The sequence below is a fragment of the Alternaria ventricosa genome (genome assembly GCF_023758065.1).
Source record: "Alternaria ventricosa strain BMP 2768 chromosome Unknown scaffold_7, whole genome shotgun sequence".
In the NCBI taxonomy this organism is placed as follows: domain Eukaryota; kingdom Fungi; phylum Ascomycota; class Dothideomycetes; order Pleosporales; family Pleosporaceae; genus Alternaria; species Alternaria ventricosa.
In genome coordinates, this window is record NW_026055687.1 from 1,245,044 (window position 1) to 1,265,169 (window position 20,126).

Here is a 20,126-nt window from a genome sequence, read left to right on the forward strand (position 1 = left end):
TTGCGGACTTCGCCTGGTATTGTTGTCAAGAGAGACGGTGCCTCTGGGCTGATGGAGTGTGACTGCATCGACATGGTTTGGCCAGATATCGCGGAAGCGGAGTCGTCGTTTGCCGCGCTCATGTCTTCGACTACGTACAATTCTGGTAGTTGTTGGTGATATGGAGGAGTAGTAGCTCTGACAGAAAAAGCGCGAGATCTAGTGGAGTAGAGTCGAAGTCTAGGACACGCCCCAATATATACGGCAGCGGATACGACAACATCCGTGCGCGCAGTGAAGTCAGAAGAGTCTACGTGATGAGAGTTGAATGTGACGTTCATATTACAAACATTCTCTTTGTATGTGAAGAGGATGCGTTGGTAAACCAAGCGAATGCGAGGACCGAACACCCGTGTCGGTTTCCTTGTCAAGTCGCGCCGTGTTATTGGTGTCAGGAAGGAGGCGGCTTCTGCGAAGACTGATCGAAATCGCTCTGGTCGAAAAGTGCGTATATGTAAGTGTCGTCGTCCGTTACGGCGTGGGCGGGCGAAGACATGGTGGTGTGAGGGGTGTGCGCGGCATGTGACGCTGGTTCGTAGTCTGCAACTTGATCTTTGCCAGATCCTTCCTGTATCGTGCTCCGACAGAGGCAAGGCTGTTATGTGTGATCAGCATAGTGATTTTGTGGGGAACGAGGAGGTTACGGGGCCAGAACAGGTGTTGTAGGCAGGCTGAGAGCGGGGCCGAGTTCTCACACCCATTTGGGCAGGCGCGGCTGAACGCCACACCCCATTCCCGAACATTGTTAGAGCGACTAGGAGGGGAAAGAGCAAACTGGACAAGTAACCTTGGGTATGAGTATCAAGAACCAAAGAATGATACATGAATATACATAAGTGACGCGAAGTGTGCAGCGCATAGCATGACAGCACGAGCGGCGGATGCTACGGGACAGACTCATTTCATTGAGCTCCAAGCCCCATCTTCTGCAACACGCTGGCCAAGTCAACCTCCACAATCTTGTCCCAGCCCCTCTCAGGGCCCCAGGCAACGCGCTTCTGATTGAGCTTGGTCTCTTCTACCAGGCCCTTCAGCAGCGGGCTGTCTTTGGACACGCTTGGGTATGCGTCAAACTCCACGTCGTCAATCGACGGCACCTGCGCGAGCAAGCCTCTGAGCAGCCCGACGCAGTACTCAGTATAGAAGTTGTTCCCCACGCGCCAGCCCTCAAAGACCTCGTTCGATGCCGGGTCTATCTCTACAAAGATTTTCAATTTGTACACCTTCTTCACCGCCGCCAGACCCAGCCGGCTATCCACGACCCAGCATTTCGGCGGTTTCGTGAAGCCCGGCCCCAGCCGCAGCTCTAAGCGCGTAAGGAGCGCGCGATATTTGCGAGGGAACCATGCAAGTAGCGGGTGCTTGCGGTTTATGTAGCGGCCGTGGATGGGGAACACGCGGAAGGTATTGCGACCGTAGAAGACGCGCGACGCTTCATCGTGCATGCGGTGGTCGACGAGGAAGAGGCGGAGGGCGGGGGCGACGGTGCGGTAGTTCGTAGGGTCGAGGTCGATGGTCTTGGTAAAGACTAAGAGCTCTTCGTATATGCGCAGCCGCAGCTCGGATGGCAGATCAAAGAAGCGGAAGGGCTGGCGCTTCACAGATTTCTTATCATCTTCCTGCGCATCGTCTTGAGCATCGGGCGGCGGGGCAGCGCGCTCATCCACCAGCCGCACTTTGCTCATGCGATTGACCATGTGGTCAATCGCCTTGGTCTTACGGGCCATCTTATTGTACAGCGCTTCCAAAGCGATCACGTCTACCGCCTTGGTCGCGCTTATGCATCCATCGTGTCACTCGTGCGTATACGTGTCGGTATCGTTCGAGGCGGAGGGAGACGTCGCAATGATGAAAATTTCTTAATGGAATGTCTCGGAGCCACGGGACCGACAGCCCATTCGGTAGGGGCAGGCAGTTCTTGGGGGCAAAGATGTATGTTCTCCCCAGCTTATGTCAACTTCAATCTTGTAGAGGAACAAAGAGTGAGGTCAAATTTCGTGGGTGCAACTTTCTATATGGAAAAGAAGAGAGGGTGGCGGCGGCGCGGAGAGTTTTGTTCGAGATCCGGCTGGTGGATTAGTCAGCGTGTGACCGAGGTAGCGCCGCGCGACCCACCGACGCCCTGACATCACCCTCTAGCTCACTCCTAGAATGGCAGACACCACCCTCCCCCCGCAGGCAAGCGATGCTGCTACGGAAAGCAGTCTTTTGCTCAAGTGGTTCGGCATCGAGGATCCGGAACCACGAACCCCATTTAATCCATTGGCCATTTCCTCCCTAATTACTCCATCGCCCATTCCTCTGGAACTACGAGCCCGATTGCTTGACGCGGCAGCCTATTTCGAGAGCCCCGAGTACTGCGCGACCTCTGGCCCTAGTTTGAGCGAAAGGCGTAGCCTCTTTTTGGACGCGGCAGCTAGAAACATCAATCTCACGTCTTTGCGTAGGTGGCACGCTTGGAAGCATTCCCTTGTTGCTCTACTTGATGCACAGCTTGCCAGATATCCAGTAGACTCAGGACCGTCGCCTTCAACTTCAGATCCAAGTAATGAACATGGCCGGAATCCATCGTCGACTGCATCCGCTGCTCACCGCGTTTTGAACATAGCGGAACTGGTCGAGCAGATCTTATACAGCGCGGACCTTCAGACCCAACTGCACGTCGGCCAAGTCTGTACGCTATGGCGAGCGACTGTGAAGCGCATTCTTCAGGACCCCTTCGAAAATACACCGCATCAGAACCCGGTCGAATACTCCGATGTGTGTTCGACCAACAATGACAACCTTCATGTAACCCCCGAAGAGCTACTTGCTTTCGAAGAAAAGGTCCACGCAATGTGTTTGATTCTCCTGGATACAAATGGATGGAACATTTGGACGTACGCACCCGCTCGGCTTACTCAATCGCATAGGCTCAAGCCATCCGTCGCAGAACTCGTGCGCTACGCATATCGCGTGGCTTGGGACATTAGCCCCGCCCCGGACGACGACTTCAAACCGCAGCCGCAGTGGCTGGACTTTACGCAGTTCACGTTGCATCCGTGTCTGGAGCGCCTATTTACCGGTGGATTCGAGACACACCGCGGTCGCTGTCACATTTACTTGAACACCAATGCTCCCATTGGAGGCCTCCTTCACCCGCCCAACTTCCCACTTGGACCCTTGTACTCCCATATAGGATCGCACTTTGTCACCGACCCACCGTGTAGTTGCATCGGCATATACACTCCGAGTGATCAGTGGCTGGAGGGGACTGCACACAAGCTAGTGGCCCGCATCTACAATAAGGACGGAATACGTCTATCCCATCTAACAAGTATACTGAACGCACATGCGGCGACCGTACTATTGGATTGGAGAGAACAAGTCGAACGTATGCGAGAGAACTTGGCCACCCTGCCTCCTAGCGTACTGCAGCTATCATATCCAAGACGGCGTGCATTCACAGCCGGTGCCCGTCCGCACTTTATACTCACGCTCGATCATCACGACATGGATGAAAATCCTAATCTCTCTATGCATGTGAGCCAACGGCCGTTGCTGATGGGTATGAGGATGTTGGGAAACGAGTGGAAATCTTTGGATATCGCAGAACAATATGTCGACACCAGCAGCGATTGTTGGGCGGAGTGGATTTCCGATACTTCTGCTGATGATTCTTTGTGGAGCATATAGCACGACATGCCACTCATTCGTTTTTTTCTTGCTATAGACTGTAGAAACTGCTACTACTGCTGCGTCACCTTAACCAGAAGGAGAAGTGGACACAGTAAAGCCTATGTGCTTAGTGAGAAATGTTTGGAGAATCGATGCACTTCAATGCAAAGCATCATACCACTCGCTGTAGTCTCGGCTGCTGCGAGACGAGCAAAACCCGTGCAAATCTAGATTAGATCTAGTGCGGGTTACGCGAGATTATGTTATCGCATCGTCCAAGCGCCTTCTGCACTTCTCTTCCACCCGCCGACGCCGAGACCGCGCTCCAATTTAAATCCACATACAGCCAACTAAGACTATTCGGAACGTCGTAGCCATGGAACAATTGTCCCTGTATCGCCATTTACCAAATGCGGTCCGATATGTTAGTGGTACCCAGGCGTGTGTCCCGCAAACGATGATCTGGCTTTGTTACCCCACTCCAGGCTGCAGCTTTATACGTCAGCACCGCTGAAGAGATAACTGCAACGCCCGTACAATAATCCATAGCCAACATCATCATCACCACCACACCAAAACAATGAGCGACGCAGCTCTCCAACTTCCATCGGGCACACGATCGGATGAAGAGCTCATCTTCGAATGGATGACCGAAGACGACATCTCGAATATTACGCCTGAGAAGCGGGCCCACTTTGTTCGATGGAGTCGTGCATACGAAAATGCACGCCTGGAAGGCAACAAAAGATGGCAACCCGCCAAGATGCGCAAGATACAATCGTGGAAGGAAAGCATAATCGCCCTCACTAATCGACGAAAGGCGGAATTTTGTTACGTTCCAAATAATTCGACTGCGGCCCAGGCAGAATCATCCTCGCCTACCGCGCTAATCAGTGCAGCAGTCGCGCAACCTGCAGCGAGACGCGCCTTTGGGATCGCTGAACTGCGTGAGAACATTCTCTGTCGGTTGGACGTCTACAGTCGACTGAGTGCTTGGAGAGTGTCAAGCTCATGGCACGGCACTATCGAACACATTTTCCAATCTGACAACCACAACCGCCGCCTGTACGATCCTGTAGAATATGGCGATGCTCAGATTTCTGGAAAGACCCCAGCGTGGTTACAGCCCAGCTTCGAAGAACTCGAGAACTTTGAAGAAAAGGCCTGCCGGCTTGAGCGTCCAGGTTGCGAGATATTATATGCACCTGCTCGCCTCTCCCAGGCTGTAGCGTTGACCGAGAAGACTATAGACGTTCTTCGTACCACATATGCGTATTTCTGGACAAGGGTCACTGGCACACAGTACGATGACACCAGCTTACCGGTACCGCAATGGCTGGACTTCACCCAATTTCAATTCGCACCCTGCGTCGCCGAGATCTTCGGAGAGCGGTTTCAGATGCAGCGAGGTAGGTGTGAGGTCTCCCTTAGAACGAACGCACTTGCAGCAAACCTGCTACTAGGCCCGGATGTAGACGGATTAGGCCTTCGCCGATGCCTAGACTCAACATTTGCCACGCAACCACCTTGTCAGACAATCGGCGTTTACGCGATACAGGCATACGAGAACCCCAAGCTGAGACTTCTCGAGCGCATCCACGATATTGGAGGCATTCGTCTTGTTCAGCTTCTCGATACACTTCACAAACAAACTGGGCCTCTTCTGCAACACTGGAATGCGGAAGTCGTCAAAGTGCAGACAGATGTCGAATTTCATCAACCGGGTGAGTTGTACGATTTTGGCATGATGAGAACGCATTGGGCCAGATCGACTGCAACCCCAAAGTTTGTCATACTGCTAGACAAACATACCATGGTACAAGCGGCAGACGTACACGGGCACTATAGTCGCGCGGCGTTGCTTTTGAACCGGTCAGATAGTGACGTCTTGACAGATGAGTGGAACAAAATGGAGTATCGCGATGAATACATAGACAACTTCATGGTTGCACCTATAGAGCCATCGAGAGAGGCTTCGCTTTGGTCTTCGGAAACGGAAGAAGAAATAGTTCGGAAGATCCGGGAGAGCCAAATACGACTCTCCGAAGCATTCAGTACACTAATGTTCGGAGGTTATGGGCTTTAGCAAGTACATGGTTCTTCGTTCGAAGATCAGAGAGAAGTGCAGGATGCGGTTCTATGCTAGCTCGCCTTCGATCATGAAGGGGTCAACTTCGGAGTGGGCGACGTCTGATGGACTTGCGACTCTCCGCATTGGAACATTCTAATCTATAGTCATCGAGACAGTGCGAATATAATTTCTACGCCTCGTATCGTTCAGGATCCGATGCCTAGACACTTCCAATAACACTACCTGGTATTTAACCAATGTTTCCGACATTCAAAATGCAGCGGGGCAGGTGTGAGATCTCTCTTAGAGCAAACGCACCTCCCGCCAAAGATCAGTCAATACGTCGGGAATGAGGTTCTAGACTTTCAGAGTCTTGGAACGACGGAGTTGCGGCAACGCTACGCATTCCCGCCCAACGGTTTCCAGAAGCCTAATCGTGCGCCAAGCAAACTACATCCCCAAATTTGGTCTAATGGTAGTCTACCAGTCGAACATTGAGCTAAGCAAACCTAAGACTGCCGAGCAGCCGGCTACTTCGCCTTCAGATGCGACTACAGGCCGTGCTACCATTACTCCGGAGTACACTCCAAGAAGTTGTCAACGTTTAGCCAAGGCGACGCCAATTATTGTACCTGTATTAGCACAATTGTGGCAGACGTCATCTGCGAGAAGATGTGGGTTGTATCAGTTATAATAGCTACGACTGCTCGAAGTTGCCGTAGTACATCGCCCAGATTACTATCACCAAGAACAACATGTGCAACCAAAACGAGAAGATGTCATCAGGACCACAAGATACCACTGTAGGGCAAAAGCACGATCCTTCCATTGGGAATCCGCTCGTCAACTACGGACAATTACCAGAATGGCGCCAAGAAAACCAATACATCGTCAGCAAATACCGTTCCGCCCGCAATTCATACCGCCAATCCATCAAAAGCCTCACATACCTCCATAACGAGACCGGAAACATCTACACCCACCTACTCTTCTTAGTCATTGTTTTGCTTCTCACCACCTACAACCTACCACAACTAGGCGGCCCAAAACAGTGGTTCCCCTCCCCACGCAACGGTGATTTACTGGCATTGTCTGCATTCCTCGGCGGTGTGGTACTGTGCATGTCGTTCTCCGTCACGTACCACATCTTTCTCGACCATTCAGAATCTGTGGCGACGGCTGGCAAGCAGTTGGATTTTGCGGGCATCACGTGTCTTATCTGGGGCAGTTTGATTGCGACGCTATACTACACGTTCACCTGCGAGGTAGAGCTCATGCGCACCTATATGCTTATTGTAAGTTGATTTGGTGCTACGAAGTGGGTTAGAAGCTGCTGACATGAAACATAGTTCACGGCTGTTGGCGCTATCATGCTGCTCTTCTTTGCTTCGCCTCTGGCTTCCAAGTCTTGGGGACAGGCCCTTGTAGTTCCGCTTTTCGTCGCTTTTGCCGCCGCTGGTATTTTTCCGCTGTGGAGGGGCATTCAATTGTATGGTTGGGAACGAATGGACGAAATGGCAGGCTTACGATGGGGGTTGGCTTGCGGCTTCGTCTGCCTGGCTAGCCTGGTTCCCTTTATGGTATGTAGTAGTGCTTACAACGCTCAACGATAGCTGGACTAACAGAAGACAGATGCAATTCCCAGAGTGCTGGAAACAAGGCAAATTTGACCTGTGGCTCTCATCGCACCAGATCTTCCACATCGCTGTGGTGATTGCTGCGTGTTTGCATTTTGTTGGGCTGATGAAGGCCTACTCGTTCCAGCATATGCACATGCAGATAGCTATTTGCCCCATGCTGAGTACGTGGAAAGATGAGCTCATGTATTTGACATGAATGGGATGATACGCTGAATTGTATCGGCTTCCAAAGTGCGGTTTGGTGTAGAACCCTCATAACTAAATGTTGATACCAAGAACTCTCCTCTTTGACTTAGCCTTACCGCCATTAGACATGCGACACCAAACTTCCCCAAAGCATAATACCGACTAATAAGAAGAACATGATCAATACAACACAAAACCCAATCACACCTTCAAGTCTCCGCCATCTAACCTCCTCATCCCGCCATACCAATACCCCAACAATATCCTCAATACACTCATACCACAGCTCCAGCACCGCCGCCGGAGCACCAAAGGTGGCGTTAAATATACACTCCGGGCCGTTATCCTTCAGCACCAACCGCTGCGTCTTCCGGTCGCAATACTTCATCACCCACTCATCCAGCAGCGTCCAGACATACACATCCAACTCGCACCGCAGCTGTTCGATGCTCACAACGCGGTGGCCCGGCGAATGAAGAGTACGATCGAAATATACCCGCATTAGATAGAAGAACCGATGAACCGCGTCCCTCGTCGCGACTTCTTCATCCTGGCCAAAATCAGCCAGCATAGCGCGTCTTAGAAACCCGTCGTCCATCGCATGAGCCAAGGCGCGCGGTTCCAGGTACGCGACTACCCTCATCGCGTCCTCGATATGGATATCAATCTGCTGCTCCGGACTATACTTCTCGGTGTTCTGAGCAATGGACATTAAATCCAGCTCCTCAAGCTCCATAGCAGGTCGGTACCACTCCACACTCCACTCCTCCTCCTCCTCTACAACGCATTGACATAGCGGACTACCAAACTCTTCTACCATTTGTTTCACACAGACTCCGTGGTTACAGTGGAGTGTACAGTGCGGTTCTGGTGGCGGCACACTCTTGCGTATGTTGAGAACGTCTTGGAAAGCGGGGAAGCGGTGAGTGTTTGTGTCTTGGTTTATGCCGTCGAAAAGGGGGGATGGAGGTGCGACGGGGAGGCGCAGGCGGTAGGAGGGAATCTTGATGCGGAGATGTGAACGTGGAGGTACAGGTGGAGGTGGGGATGTGGACAGGAAGTCAGCGTCTGTGAACTTCATGATTGTGAGTGAAAGGGTGCTTCGTAGATGTTTGCTTGGGGAAGGGAGTGAAATACAATGGTCTTGGTTGAGATGGTTTTGGTTGTCTGAGAAAGGACGTTGTGCGCATATGAAGTGTGTGCACTGAGCGCTGTGTCCGGGTTTGCTAAATCATGAATTGATGGCGGGGGATGCACACGGAAGCTTTCATTCTTTGATTGCTTGTGAAGATGCTGATCAGGCGTACGAGACATCAAGCACGCTAGTCCCAGGTAAAATCGCAGCTCTCGTCGCTGTCGCTGCTCTCTCCACTCTCGCTGCTTTCTTCGCTTTCAGAGCTCTCAGACCCCTCCCATAGATTCTCCATCCTCTCCGTCCTCATCTCTCCATCCCACCACAAGAGCATCGCAACTACCATCTCCACAATCCCCACCATCCTCTCAAACAAAACCTCAACGCCTCTACTCATCCTTCCCTTGGTCCAATCCCTCCTCGCCATGCCAAAGCACCCTTTCAACTTCCATGCTCTCTCCATTGCATTATCTCTTCTTTCCACTTGGTTGCGGAAACACCATTCAGATACCCACCAGAAAATGTCCAGTCGTATGACTTCCGTCATCTCTTTCACTAGATCCGCGATGGTGAGAGTGCGGGTTTGGTTCTCGAGGGGCGATAGCGTGATGGATAGATAGTTGAGGAGTTTGGAGATGAGGATGTTGGCTGCGCGGGTGGCGGTGAGGTATTGCGCGGGGTAAAGGGTGGTGTTTCTTGTGAAGTGCTTGGATCCGCGGAGATAACTTGTAACATCAAGATATCCCATACTTCGCATCTTTTTGACTAGGGCGGTGGCGGAGTTTAGTTCCAGAGTGATTGTCTCGCCAGGACCGGTCATCTCGTATGCTCTTCGGGCGGCCAGAATGTCCTGGAGTCGAAGACGCGATATCCTTTCTTGTTTAAAACTGGTGTCTTCGAGGATGGGAAGTTGCCTGCAACATCTGCATTGTTTGGGCTCGATGTTGCGCTTCCTGTCTTTGTCGGTAATGGTGCGGCATACGCGATGCTTGCAGTGTCGAATGCAGTGGTCGATGTCATGGTCATTAACTGTGACCTGGTCATTATTCCGCTTCCACTCTTCCCAATCACCATCATGTTCTTCATATGCCGGAAACTGCTCCAATTCTCGCGCTAGTGGCTGGTGGGTGAACGGGCATGGCGATGGGCTTCTCGCTCGGCAGTGAATTCCTGGGACACTCGACCGGAGGGGACGGCGGATTCGAACAGGCTTCTTGGATGCTTTACGATGGTTTAGAGCCAGATAAGAAGACGGTATGTATTGCGTAGTGGGATCTTCGCCCAGGTGGTCTGGATGCATGCACATTGCGTCGGCGGCGGTTGCTAGGAGGAGACGAAACATCTTGTTGAAGATGTTGATGAGATGAGATGACAAGATGGAGTTTGAATGAGAGCAGAAGAGTATATTATATATGAGTAGCAAACCTACCGGAATCTACAGTTTACTCCATGGTACAGGTACCTCTGACTCTACGCGACTATCCATCCTGAACTCTGGTCGGCTGGATGAGAGTGGGCCAAGCCGACCAACCAGACTCGCTGCATTTACTGTCGCAGCCAATGAAGTCAACGCAATAGCAAGAACGTACCATAGTTCACATCATGAATCTCCCTTTGTCAACAAGCAACTAGCATGTGTGGTCCTCTCTGCATTCTGAGTCAACCGCAAGCTGTGGTTAGCCATGGCTATCTCGTCGAGCGCGGGTACACTCAGCAGACACCAAAACTACGGTGTAATCTTGAAATGAAAGGTACGTTTTTGCGCTGACCGTGGAGGTCACATGAAGCCGAGAAGGTGTCGTTCCGTGAGTTTGGATGCACTGTGGCAGCGACGTGATGTGAGGCTAGGCCCATCTGGGGAAGGTTCCTGTCGATCATGACGCAGCGCGATTTCGCATCCCACCTCGCGTCGACTGAAGGACGCCAGACAGCAGCCTTCCAATCTCCCACGATGCCACCGCCCTGAATTCATAACGCACCCCTCGATCGAATACTCTGAAATGGCACTCCCTCTGAGCATCTTCCTCGGCGGCTGCGTCGTCGCCATCCCCGTCGTCACGGGCGTCGCGCAAGGTGTCGAGCACCAAAAGAAGCAGAACGAAGAAGCCGCCAACGAGTCGCGCATGTGGAAATTCAACTGCCTCGTAGCCTGCGACGACCCCGACCCGATCGCGAAAGAAGAAATCGACAATGGCATCCTCGTCGTGCGCCACGACAAAGTCTGGGTCGTGCCGAGGGATGCGGACAACAAGCCCATGTGGCCGGAGGGAATAGATGGGGAAGGGAAGGAGCCTCTGCATCCATTTGCGGGCTTCTACATTGCATATCCAGATGAAGAGAGGAGTCCGCCAGAGAGAGGGCTGGTCACCACGATCAGCGACGACCCGCCGATGCTCAACTGGGTTTACTGCGACAAGAAGACGTACGAGCTCCGCTACTCGAACCGCACCGGCAGCATCATGCATCATGTCGGTGTCTGGGACTGGACCGAAGACGAGACACATCTCACATTCGAAGGCTGGGAGGGCTTCATGGCCATCGACGAATGGGATGGCGCCGACGAAGACCCGGACACACCGTGGGGCAAGGAAGGGCTGCGCTGGGCCGTATACTTCGATAAAGACGACAACGGGCTCAAGGGGAGGCACAAAGGAAGAGACATGTTTGAAATTAGCCTCAAGCGCAGGATACAAAGCGCGGAGGAGCAGTTGAAGCAGAACGAGGCTGCAGAGAAGAAGATGCAGGTCAAGAGCAGGGGCGGTCTTAGTACACAATTTGCCGCGCCACAGAAAGAAAGAGACAAGGAATGGGAGAAGAAGTTTGGCGAGAAAGCTAGGCTGGAGCTTGAAAAGAAGTTGGCGAAAGACAAGGAAGAAGGGCAGGGACCTGAGTGGGCCAGAGGCGATGTCGGCAAAGAAGAGTAAGGGTGCGCATGGGCCTACTGGACACTTCGTGAGGCCGATTTCGCCAACGCCGCGTCTTTGAGCTTGCTTTAATCGAAAGCCACGCAGTGCTATATGTGTACGCAAGGACATGCCACGGCTTTCGCGTCGTCATGATGCGGGGCTGTGACTCTTTGGGACAGCATGCTTGCATTGGAGCAGTCACTTCTCTTGAACGCACTGAATCTCATGCGCCCAACGTCATGTGTTGGTGTAACCTTTCGGCAACTCGCACGGGCTCCTTCCCCGCCTATATCATGTTCTGGTCGTCCAAATGCTCGAAAACGGCTCCGTGTTTGGTACACAGCTACGACTCACTGATGACAGTCACTCAGTACAGTCACTTACGCGTCATGGCTCATGACAACTTGAAGCATAAAGATGGCTCGGCAGCTCTTCGGTTGGAATTTCCCTGCAGTCCTGCAAAAAGGAAGTCTTCTTTATCTTACCCATACTACCCGAGAACCACACACTAAGATCAGTACGATATGTCCAGGCACTCAGGTTCTTCATCAGGAGAGAGAGAGAGAATCCTCAAGCTTGCCCGATCTGAACTGGTCCAAGCTGGTGCATCAGGGGCAGCTGTGGCAAAAGCCTACGAAGACGGTGGAATTGCACTGGTCCATACACTATGGGAGGTCGAGTGTATTCTCTGGGACGGAAGAGAATATACTGGTTACGCGAGCGTCGAGGATCACAGAATCGAAATCTGCAGGGACAAGTTTGGCTGGGTCGTGCGCAAGAGGGAAGGATGGATATACAAATACAGCAAATGCTTTGGGGAGACAGCAGAAGTTAGAGACATGCAGCAGTGGATCACGCCGAAAAATCCGGTCCCCGCCACTTGGTCCCTATCCGAAGACACAGGAAGCAGGGAGAAGTGGGACGTGTGCACGGTCCAGAAAGGCCGTTAGTTCACTCACGCTGTCGTGGTCTACCCTATCAGACTAATATGATGCGCAGTATATCTTGCGATAGTGGCGAGGCTGAACCCCCTTCCGGGCGTAGACGGGGCTATTGACATGAAGACACCTCTACGACAAGATGATGCGAACAACCTTTCGGAGTTTGTAAAGGCGGGCGACAAAACGATATCGGGAGACTTCAAGAAATGGGTCGAGGATAGTGCGAGGCAGCGTGGGGCCCCAGGCCCTTTGCGATGTTAATAGGCAATAAGGGCAAGTGTTTCTCAAATGCTCAAGAGCCGAAGGTTATCAGGTGCACATGGTTGCTTTCTCATTGTGCTGTAGCCTAGAATCAAGTGTCTCAACACGGGCACTGTTCATACGAACTAGCTACAATTACAGCAGTTTGCAACATCTTCACTCTCATCCAGGACCCAAATCCGTCTTAATGGCGCGGGCTCTCACGATCTTCCGAACATGGAGACTGACTCGGTACATTTGACATACAAAGCCTGCACTACCTGTTCTTTGGCGCTTATATACTCATCTTGGTGAAGCTTGTTATCGTCATGGGTGCCAGTGCTTGTCTAACAGCCCCACGGTCCTGCACGAGCATATGCTGTGACTCTTTTCAATTCTTCGTAGGAGCTGAAGTCGTCATCGCTGATAAGCGCACTGGCTTCCATGCGACCATCGTCGGGTGTTGGTATCACGTATTGGCAGATCGCGCAATTTGGATTGATGCCACTCATTCAACATCCAAAGGTAGCCGCTTGTATGCGCTTACGACGCACGCATCGTATAGCCATTCATCGCCGTTCACGTCACACCGCACGCTTTTGTGACTGGTAACGTGCCGTGCCGTGACAGTCAACACGATCATGACGCGGTGACTGATCCTTCAGCACTTCAAGTGCGACGTCGACCCTCTCCCGTTAGACACAGATCATTCAGCTTGTAGTCATTTGCCAGGCAACACAACTCACAGCAAACAGAGGCAATCCAGTCATATTATACGATGGCTCATACCCTTTGGAGTATAAATTGGGCTCGGCGATTCTAATACCTTTTCACTTCTATAACACTACAACAAAAGAAATTCTCCCACCTCTAGGCTCCCTACGCGATGGCTTTAAAGTACGATGACGAGGAAATTAAGAAAGAAGATCAACACCAAAAGCGAGATGACCCAATACTACTCGACCTGAAAAGAAGAAAGCCGTGGCATGCTGCCCTCCAGAACTTGATCGATGTCGGAGCACCACCGCGATTATTGCTGCAAGCTGAAGGTAACCCTCGGCTTGCATTAGTCAACCCCAAAGCCAAAACTAGGGATGAGCTCAGAGAGCTTTCGGTGGTCCAATGTGTTTTGTGGAACGGAACGACACTCCCATCCTGCACGGTCGACTTCGTCGCTAAGACTAATTGCAAAATCAAATTTGGTTGGGAGGCCAAGGAAGAGAAAGACGCTGTGTACAAATACAGCAAGAACCTCGAACAAGATCCGGATAAGGAACCTTTATTCGACTGGATCCAACCACCGAATATCAGCGGTCTGACAAAGAGGGACCCCAAGCACGGAGAAAAGGACGGAGAGCCAAAAATGGACTCTCTCAAGATTGGCGCCGGGTCAGACTTAGAGAATACGCAAGGCGTTGCAAATTGGAAAAGCCGCGAATACCAAAGAATTTGTAGGTCAATTCATCTCCGCGAGGCTGTCGATTCACACTAACAAGTGCGTAGTTTGGTTCAGTATGATAGTGAGAGAACTACTGCCGGAGGAGCACAAGAAGACCGGGGCTATCGACACATACAAGGTGTTTCTACCAGCGGAGAGTGCCAAAACTCTCTTGAAGTTCGTGGCGAAAGGGCAATGTGGGTTAATGGATGAGTTGAGAGACTGGCTCGAAAGAAGCATAAAGGCGGGCCAGGCTGAAGGTTCTTGATAGATCAAGCAGGCGATGATGGCATGCCTATCTCATATGTCTGGGGCCGAGCAGAATAGCTTTGGCTGTGTCCGATTTACATTCATTATACTGGTTACTAATACCAAATCTTCCATGTATAGACTAGATTCATACGAACCGGCTACAACTACACCAGTATCCTACAGTTTCATCCTCTTCCGCATTAGGCCCGGGTTCATTGCCAGTAGGCCTCTTGATCATCAAAGCGTGGGCGCTGGACGGGTGCATATGGACCCATGCCGAGCTGTGCGTCTTCGGCACTACGTTTTAACACTCGGTTGGGTCTAGGAATCGCAAACGGGTGTTGGTATGGAGTGTGCGGATAGCCTCCGGTCATGTGCGGCATATAAGACGGCGTCGGCGTCCAGGACGTCACCGGCGATGGCTGCGTGCTCGGTGAATAGAGCCCATACGACACTGGAGTTGAAGCCGGGGCGTACGAGGTGGATGGCGAAAGCATGTTCGGTGTAAGCATCTCGGGCGAGGACACGGAGTGAGGGAGGACAGGTTGAGGGCCATAATAGTAAGAGTTCCCAGTGACGTGCTGGTTATTCTCGTACTGCCCGCCATTGTCGCCCCCGTACTGAGAGACGGTCTGGGTATTGTTCGATTGGAGATCACCGATGATACTCGTTCCAGCGTCGGTAGGTGGCAGAGGCTCGGATGATGGCAGGCTCATCGAGACATTTGGATCGACCTCTTCTTCAGGTTCGTTTGAAGGCAGGTTCATTGCGACGCTTGAATCGAGTTCCTTATCACCGTCCGTGACTGAGGCTTGATCTTCCGGTGACGTCGTAGCCTTTTTCTCCTTCACACTCACCCGACCTTCTGCGATATACTCCTGGCGGTTTCGATTCTGTCCATTGTTCAGGATTGTGCCCGTAATTTTATCGGGAGCCGCACCCACAGTAGTTTCAAGATTCTCACCCTTGAGCAGCGAGAAACAGCGGCTCTTGGAAAGCCGTAAGAGCTCACAGAGACTATCTATACGCTCACCAAAAGTAAGGTTGCGGGATTTGTGCATCGTCTCCAGTGGCGTTGTGTCGTAGATAGAGAATGATTTCGGGCCGAAGACATGTAGTTTCTCAGCGGTGTCAACTAGCTGCCAGCACACCTTCTCCATCTGGTCTTCATAAATCGCCTTTTTAGCACCTGGAGTCAATCGTTTCGCAAATCGGTCCTTGTCTTGGTTGTCCGGGCAGGCAGAAACGTCTTTCATTGCTGCTAGTAGCTCAGCGACGTGTTCAGCTCGATCTTCGTCAGTAGTGGGAATAGTGCTGTCATTGGCAGGCGGCACCCAGTCGTTTTCGATATAGCGGTTAAGCATGCTATCCTTCGCTTCTGCCAGATTCCGAAACGAAAGTCCAAAAAACTTGGGTTGAACTAGAGCTATTGCAGTAGCTTGAGAGGGTGCCGATGGGCTGGGTGTCATGTAACGGTAACAGGGGTCGAATGGCGAGTCTACGTCCACCGAGTTTGTTGGCGTATTCGTAGCGCTGGCAGGCTCTATGGATAAATAACGAGGAGGTGGGGTGCCTGCATAATGCTGGGGTGAAGACTGCTCGAGCATCGGTTGGCTGTAGCCATCGAAGCCGTGTTGATACTGACCATCGTAAGGTGCATATAGAGGAACATCATTCGGCTGATAGTTCCCTATGCCATAGTCTTGAATGCCAGGTTGAGCAAAGTACACAGGGTCGCCATTGGCAGACAGCATTGCGCCCTCGTTATCCATAGTTGTCTGGAATTGAGCTTCATGGATGAGTTGCATGTCTTGCGGGCTCATGTTGAGGATGTAGTCGATGTAGTTGGAATGACTATTGTTGTCTTGGTAATGGTCTTGAGACATAATGCCTTGGTGAACAGGGTCGAGTGTCGAGGAGAAGTAGCGAGTATCACCCGAATTCTGATCGGTTGAGTTGCAAAGAGTGACTGATTAAGAGCTTGGGAGGTTGTAAGCTGATGAAGGGTGGAAAGGAAATCTCACACATGTTTTTAACCTATCGAGGCGCTTCCGCCGAGTGAATCCCATCATCTTCGCAAGTTTGCTACTTGAAGCATCGCGATAGCACAGTTGACTCAAGGGCTATGTTCGCCGATGTTTGCTTGCTTCCGAGAGAATCCATAGGGGAAAGTACTGTACGCTGTGAGGCTATGATGACTGCAAGTACAAGATTGATACCGGCGTCGGCTGGAGAATGTTCAGGCGATAGATACGAGTGTTCCAGGATAAGACTTCAATACTGTAGTAAAGTATGTAAAAGAATAGCTCAATTGTTCTGCAAGAGCTTCTGTCACGCATTGGAACCGTGATAGCACTGATGCGCAAGTTTCACAAAAGACGGCATTGTGAATGGGTCCTTCATCGGTTGCTCTCGATCAGTAGTTCGTTGACAGTGAATTGGGAACTCCCAAAACAGCAGTCGTGAAGCGCAATAAGCATCCTGAGGTACCAAGAGCGCCTTGGCAATGAGATCCATCACGGCGGAGGGCGGAGCGCGAATGCATTGGTGGTAGAGAGCGGCGGGTGTTGCTGATGAAGTTCCGACGCGTCGACGGCGCGACTGAACGCGTCACAACCGCATTCGGACATTAGCGGCTTGGCTGACAGCATTCTCCTCTTTACGGAAGCGACTCCTCACTTCACCACATCACATCGCGTCACCGCGTCGCCTACCAATTCATCCTATCCCCACCCCGTATGGTCGCGCATACTTGTGAGAATCCAACCTCCGATCTCAGGTCATCCACCCGCTTCGTCACAAAGGACCCCGCATCAGCCAGTACGCACGATCATCAGCGGAGCAGCTTATCATTAAGTCAAACTCTGCAACCTTCAAAACCACGGACGGTCCTACAAACAGATACGGAAGGCTTGGGTTCAGAACGCTAATTGTTCTTCCGCCTCATGCTGGCCACCACTATCTATGACGCTAATTCAGCTGGATGACTGACATTATACCACAAGTTGTCTACGAGTCCTTCAACCCGCACTGACGCCATTTCATCGCAAACGTACCTCATCAACACGCACGACCATCCGCTCTTCATCAAGCCGCTTCATCCTCGCTCTCGTCCGACGAACCGTCAACTTGCCCCGGCTTCGCCTCCAGTCGCTCTTATTACTGGCTAGTTCGTTGATCGCCCTTCTCCATCTCGTCGCGTTCGTGCTCCTTCCACAGCTTCCCCAGCTGCTTCATAAAGTCGTCGTCGTAGTATGACCACGTCTCTGGTACCTTGGTGCTTTTCCACCCGAACGCCTCGCGAGACCTCCCGTTAATGATGTTATTGTACTCGATCGGGCGGTCGCTCTCTGGCAACTTTGCAAGCTCCAATTTCGTCAAGCCACGGACCTGGCATACAACATGGATCGTCTTTCTGAAAAGCCTAGATGGTGCCGGCTGGTCGGGCTCAAATGGATCTTCTTCGTCTTCATGCAGGACTACATAGGACTGTTTGAGGACAGCGCTATCCACGCCAATTGCACTCATAACGTAACTTGTGATCGGCCCACGTCCACCATTGCTGTTTCTCCAATGCCAGAGCTTGACTTTAAAGGTAGATAACTCCACGACAGTCTGCGGTATCGCTAATGCGCTGCAATCGATACCTGTAGGGTCAAGTCCAATCGTATACGTATACTTATCGCCGACGCGGCGGGGGCGAGTAACAAGGTTCGTATACTTATCTTCCCAATGCAGAAATCGAGTCTGGATACCGTCGCATGTCAGACCCCGAAGGTAATCACCATGTCGCTTTACCATACCCGCGGTCTTATCCGCAGGCAGGTTCTGCAATACGTAACACTGCTTGTCGATAAAGGTAGTCTGCGGGAACAAAGAGTATGCCCTGTTCCAAGTGATAAAGTTCAATGTCGCGGTAGATGAAGCCGCGTTGAGCAACTTCAAGAGAGGAGAATGCATCGAATCCAAGACACAGATGGTCAATCCATCATACTCAGCCTGCGGCTTTCGGAATATGGTCAAGCCCGTCTTGTTGTACTCATCAGCGATCCAGCGTTCTTGCTCCAGGAAGTCGAATATCGGGGCACGGAGGTCCAAGGGCTTAACCTCTGAGTACTGTGTGTAGATGTATAGCTCTTGCACGGGTGTTTGTAGCTCGTTAGCAATGAACTTGCGGGCAAAGTCACCGCCGATGATCGCGCCGGTGTTGGCTTGAACTTGTCTGAACGCCTTGGGATCCTGGAAGAAAGTTTTGAGTTTTGTCTCAATGTTCTGGTAGCATGAAGGAAGCCCGCTGATGAGCGCAGTACGAACGCCTGTCGATACTTCAATCAATGTCGAGAACTCTTTCGGGCCGAGGTACGAAATGAGAGTCTCCTGCACCGGGGTAAGCGAAGACGAGAGGAGATGGGAAAGATCCATGGTGAGTGCGCAGGTTGAGGGTGGGGGTTATCGTTGCGCTGCACCGTAAATTAATTCGGAAGGCGCAGCGAAGAAGCACCCGCATAGAGGAAAGCGCAGGCAGCAGTGGCGATAGAGGGCTGCATTGCCGATGAATTTGGTCAAAGTCTGCCGATGCGGTATTCACACCAATCTGCGCCAAAGGTTGAGATGGTACCGCGGATACCGTTCCAAAACCGACCCCATCGAGCCAACCAAACGATGGACATTTGCTACGCCAAATATCCGACCGTTTCCCCTATTGCCTTGCATGTGGCAAAGTCTCTGGTGAGCAGTTTCACGGCATTGATACGTGCGGAACTTATTTGGGTCGCAGGGCCGCTTACGTGTGTTGCTCCTACGAAACATCCCATTGGTCGGATGAATTACCCCGGACCGGGGCAGTGCTCGTCATGCCGAGCCCAAAGGTATGGTCCGCGCAACGTCAACTCAATTGAAGAGATGCAGCAACAGTGGAGCGTAGAAGTATTGGCCCTTGGTCGAATACTTCTAAGTCTTTTGACCTGCCGTCATGAGCCCGTGCTCCGATAAGACACATTGGGGGCCACCTATCACCAATCCTGTACTCGCCGAGTCCACAAGGTTCCGGGGACCTGCTCAAGGTTTCGCTCCCACAAATGGTGTGTGCACTTTATACTAGGAGTAAACCGAACAGGTCTGAAGACTACATTGGGTTGCAAGACGCGAAACCAGAAACCATAGCGTCAATGTAGTCTCCAGGCTGTTCTGTTTTCTCCTTGGTCGAGGCGTATGCGGAATAACGTGGGTACTCAATGCAGCAGCTGCTTACTTTTGGATGCATGGTCTTTCTTCGAATCGTTCCACATTTGGTTCATAGCGCCTGTGCTGGCGGCAGTGCATGCGTACGCTGGATGAGAAATGGATACATAACAGCTGATGGCCGTTCAACTATCATTCAGCAAGCGCTGGTGCCGTACTCCAAGATGAAGTACTCTCCAGGTACCTTTTTTTCTTCCGTTACTTTCAGCCTCTTGTTATCCTACAAACGGCAAGTCAGATTCAGCGGCTGGCGCGGCGGCTTTGTTCTCGCCATTATTGGCTCGTCATTTGTCCTGCTCTTTAACATCATATGCGCCATAGTAGCTGCTGCAGCCGGTAGCCCACACGACGGGATTGCTACGATCTACACAGGAAAATGTGCC

The 20,126-nt window shown here is 51.7% G+C and overlaps 5 protein-coding genes across 5 annotated transcripts; 1 reads left to right on the forward strand and 4 right to left on the reverse strand.

Annotated features, from left to right (window-relative positions):
* Positions 1-941: 941 nt before the first annotated feature.
* On the reverse strand, positions 942-1,766 carry J4E93_005185 (uncharacterized protein; the record flags this gene model as incomplete). The annotated part of the gene is made up of 1 exon (XM_049343108.1): positions 942-1,766. One exon carries the CDS (start codon positions 1,764-1,766, stop codon positions 942-944), a length of 825 nt encoding a protein of 274 aa, XP_049200108.1.
* A 7,149-nt stretch (positions 1,767-8,915) lies between these two features.
* On the reverse strand, positions 8,916-9,545 carry J4E93_005186 (uncharacterized protein; the record flags this gene model as incomplete). Its single annotated transcript, XM_049343109.1, has 1 exon — positions 8,916-9,545. The coding sequence occupies one exon, from the start codon at positions 9,543-9,545 to the stop codon at positions 8,916-8,918; it is 630 nt and encodes a 209-aa protein (XP_049200109.1).
* Positions 9,546-10,725: 1,180 nt separating this feature from the next.
* J4E93_005187 (uncharacterized protein) lies at positions 10,726-11,649 on the forward strand (the record flags this gene model as incomplete). Its single annotated transcript, XM_049343110.1, has 1 exon — positions 10,726-11,649. The coding sequence occupies one exon, from the start codon at positions 10,726-10,728 to the stop codon at positions 11,647-11,649; it is 924 nt and encodes a 307-aa protein (XP_049200110.1).
* A 3,065-nt stretch (positions 11,650-14,714) lies between these two features.
* Positions 14,715-16,388, reverse strand: J4E93_005188 (uncharacterized protein; the record flags this gene model as incomplete). The annotated part of the gene is made up of 1 exon (XM_049343111.1): positions 14,715-16,388. The coding sequence occupies one exon, from the start codon at positions 16,386-16,388 to the stop codon at positions 14,715-14,717; it is 1,674 nt and encodes a 557-aa protein (XP_049200111.1).
* A 1,273-nt stretch (positions 16,389-17,661) lies between these two features.
* J4E93_005189 (uncharacterized protein) lies at positions 17,662-18,924 on the reverse strand (the record flags this gene model as incomplete). Its single annotated transcript, XM_049343112.1, has 1 exon — positions 17,662-18,924. The coding sequence occupies one exon, from the start codon at positions 18,922-18,924 to the stop codon at positions 17,662-17,664; it is 1,263 nt and encodes a 420-aa protein (XP_049200112.1).
* Between the last annotated feature and the right edge of the window lie 1,202 nt (positions 18,925-20,126).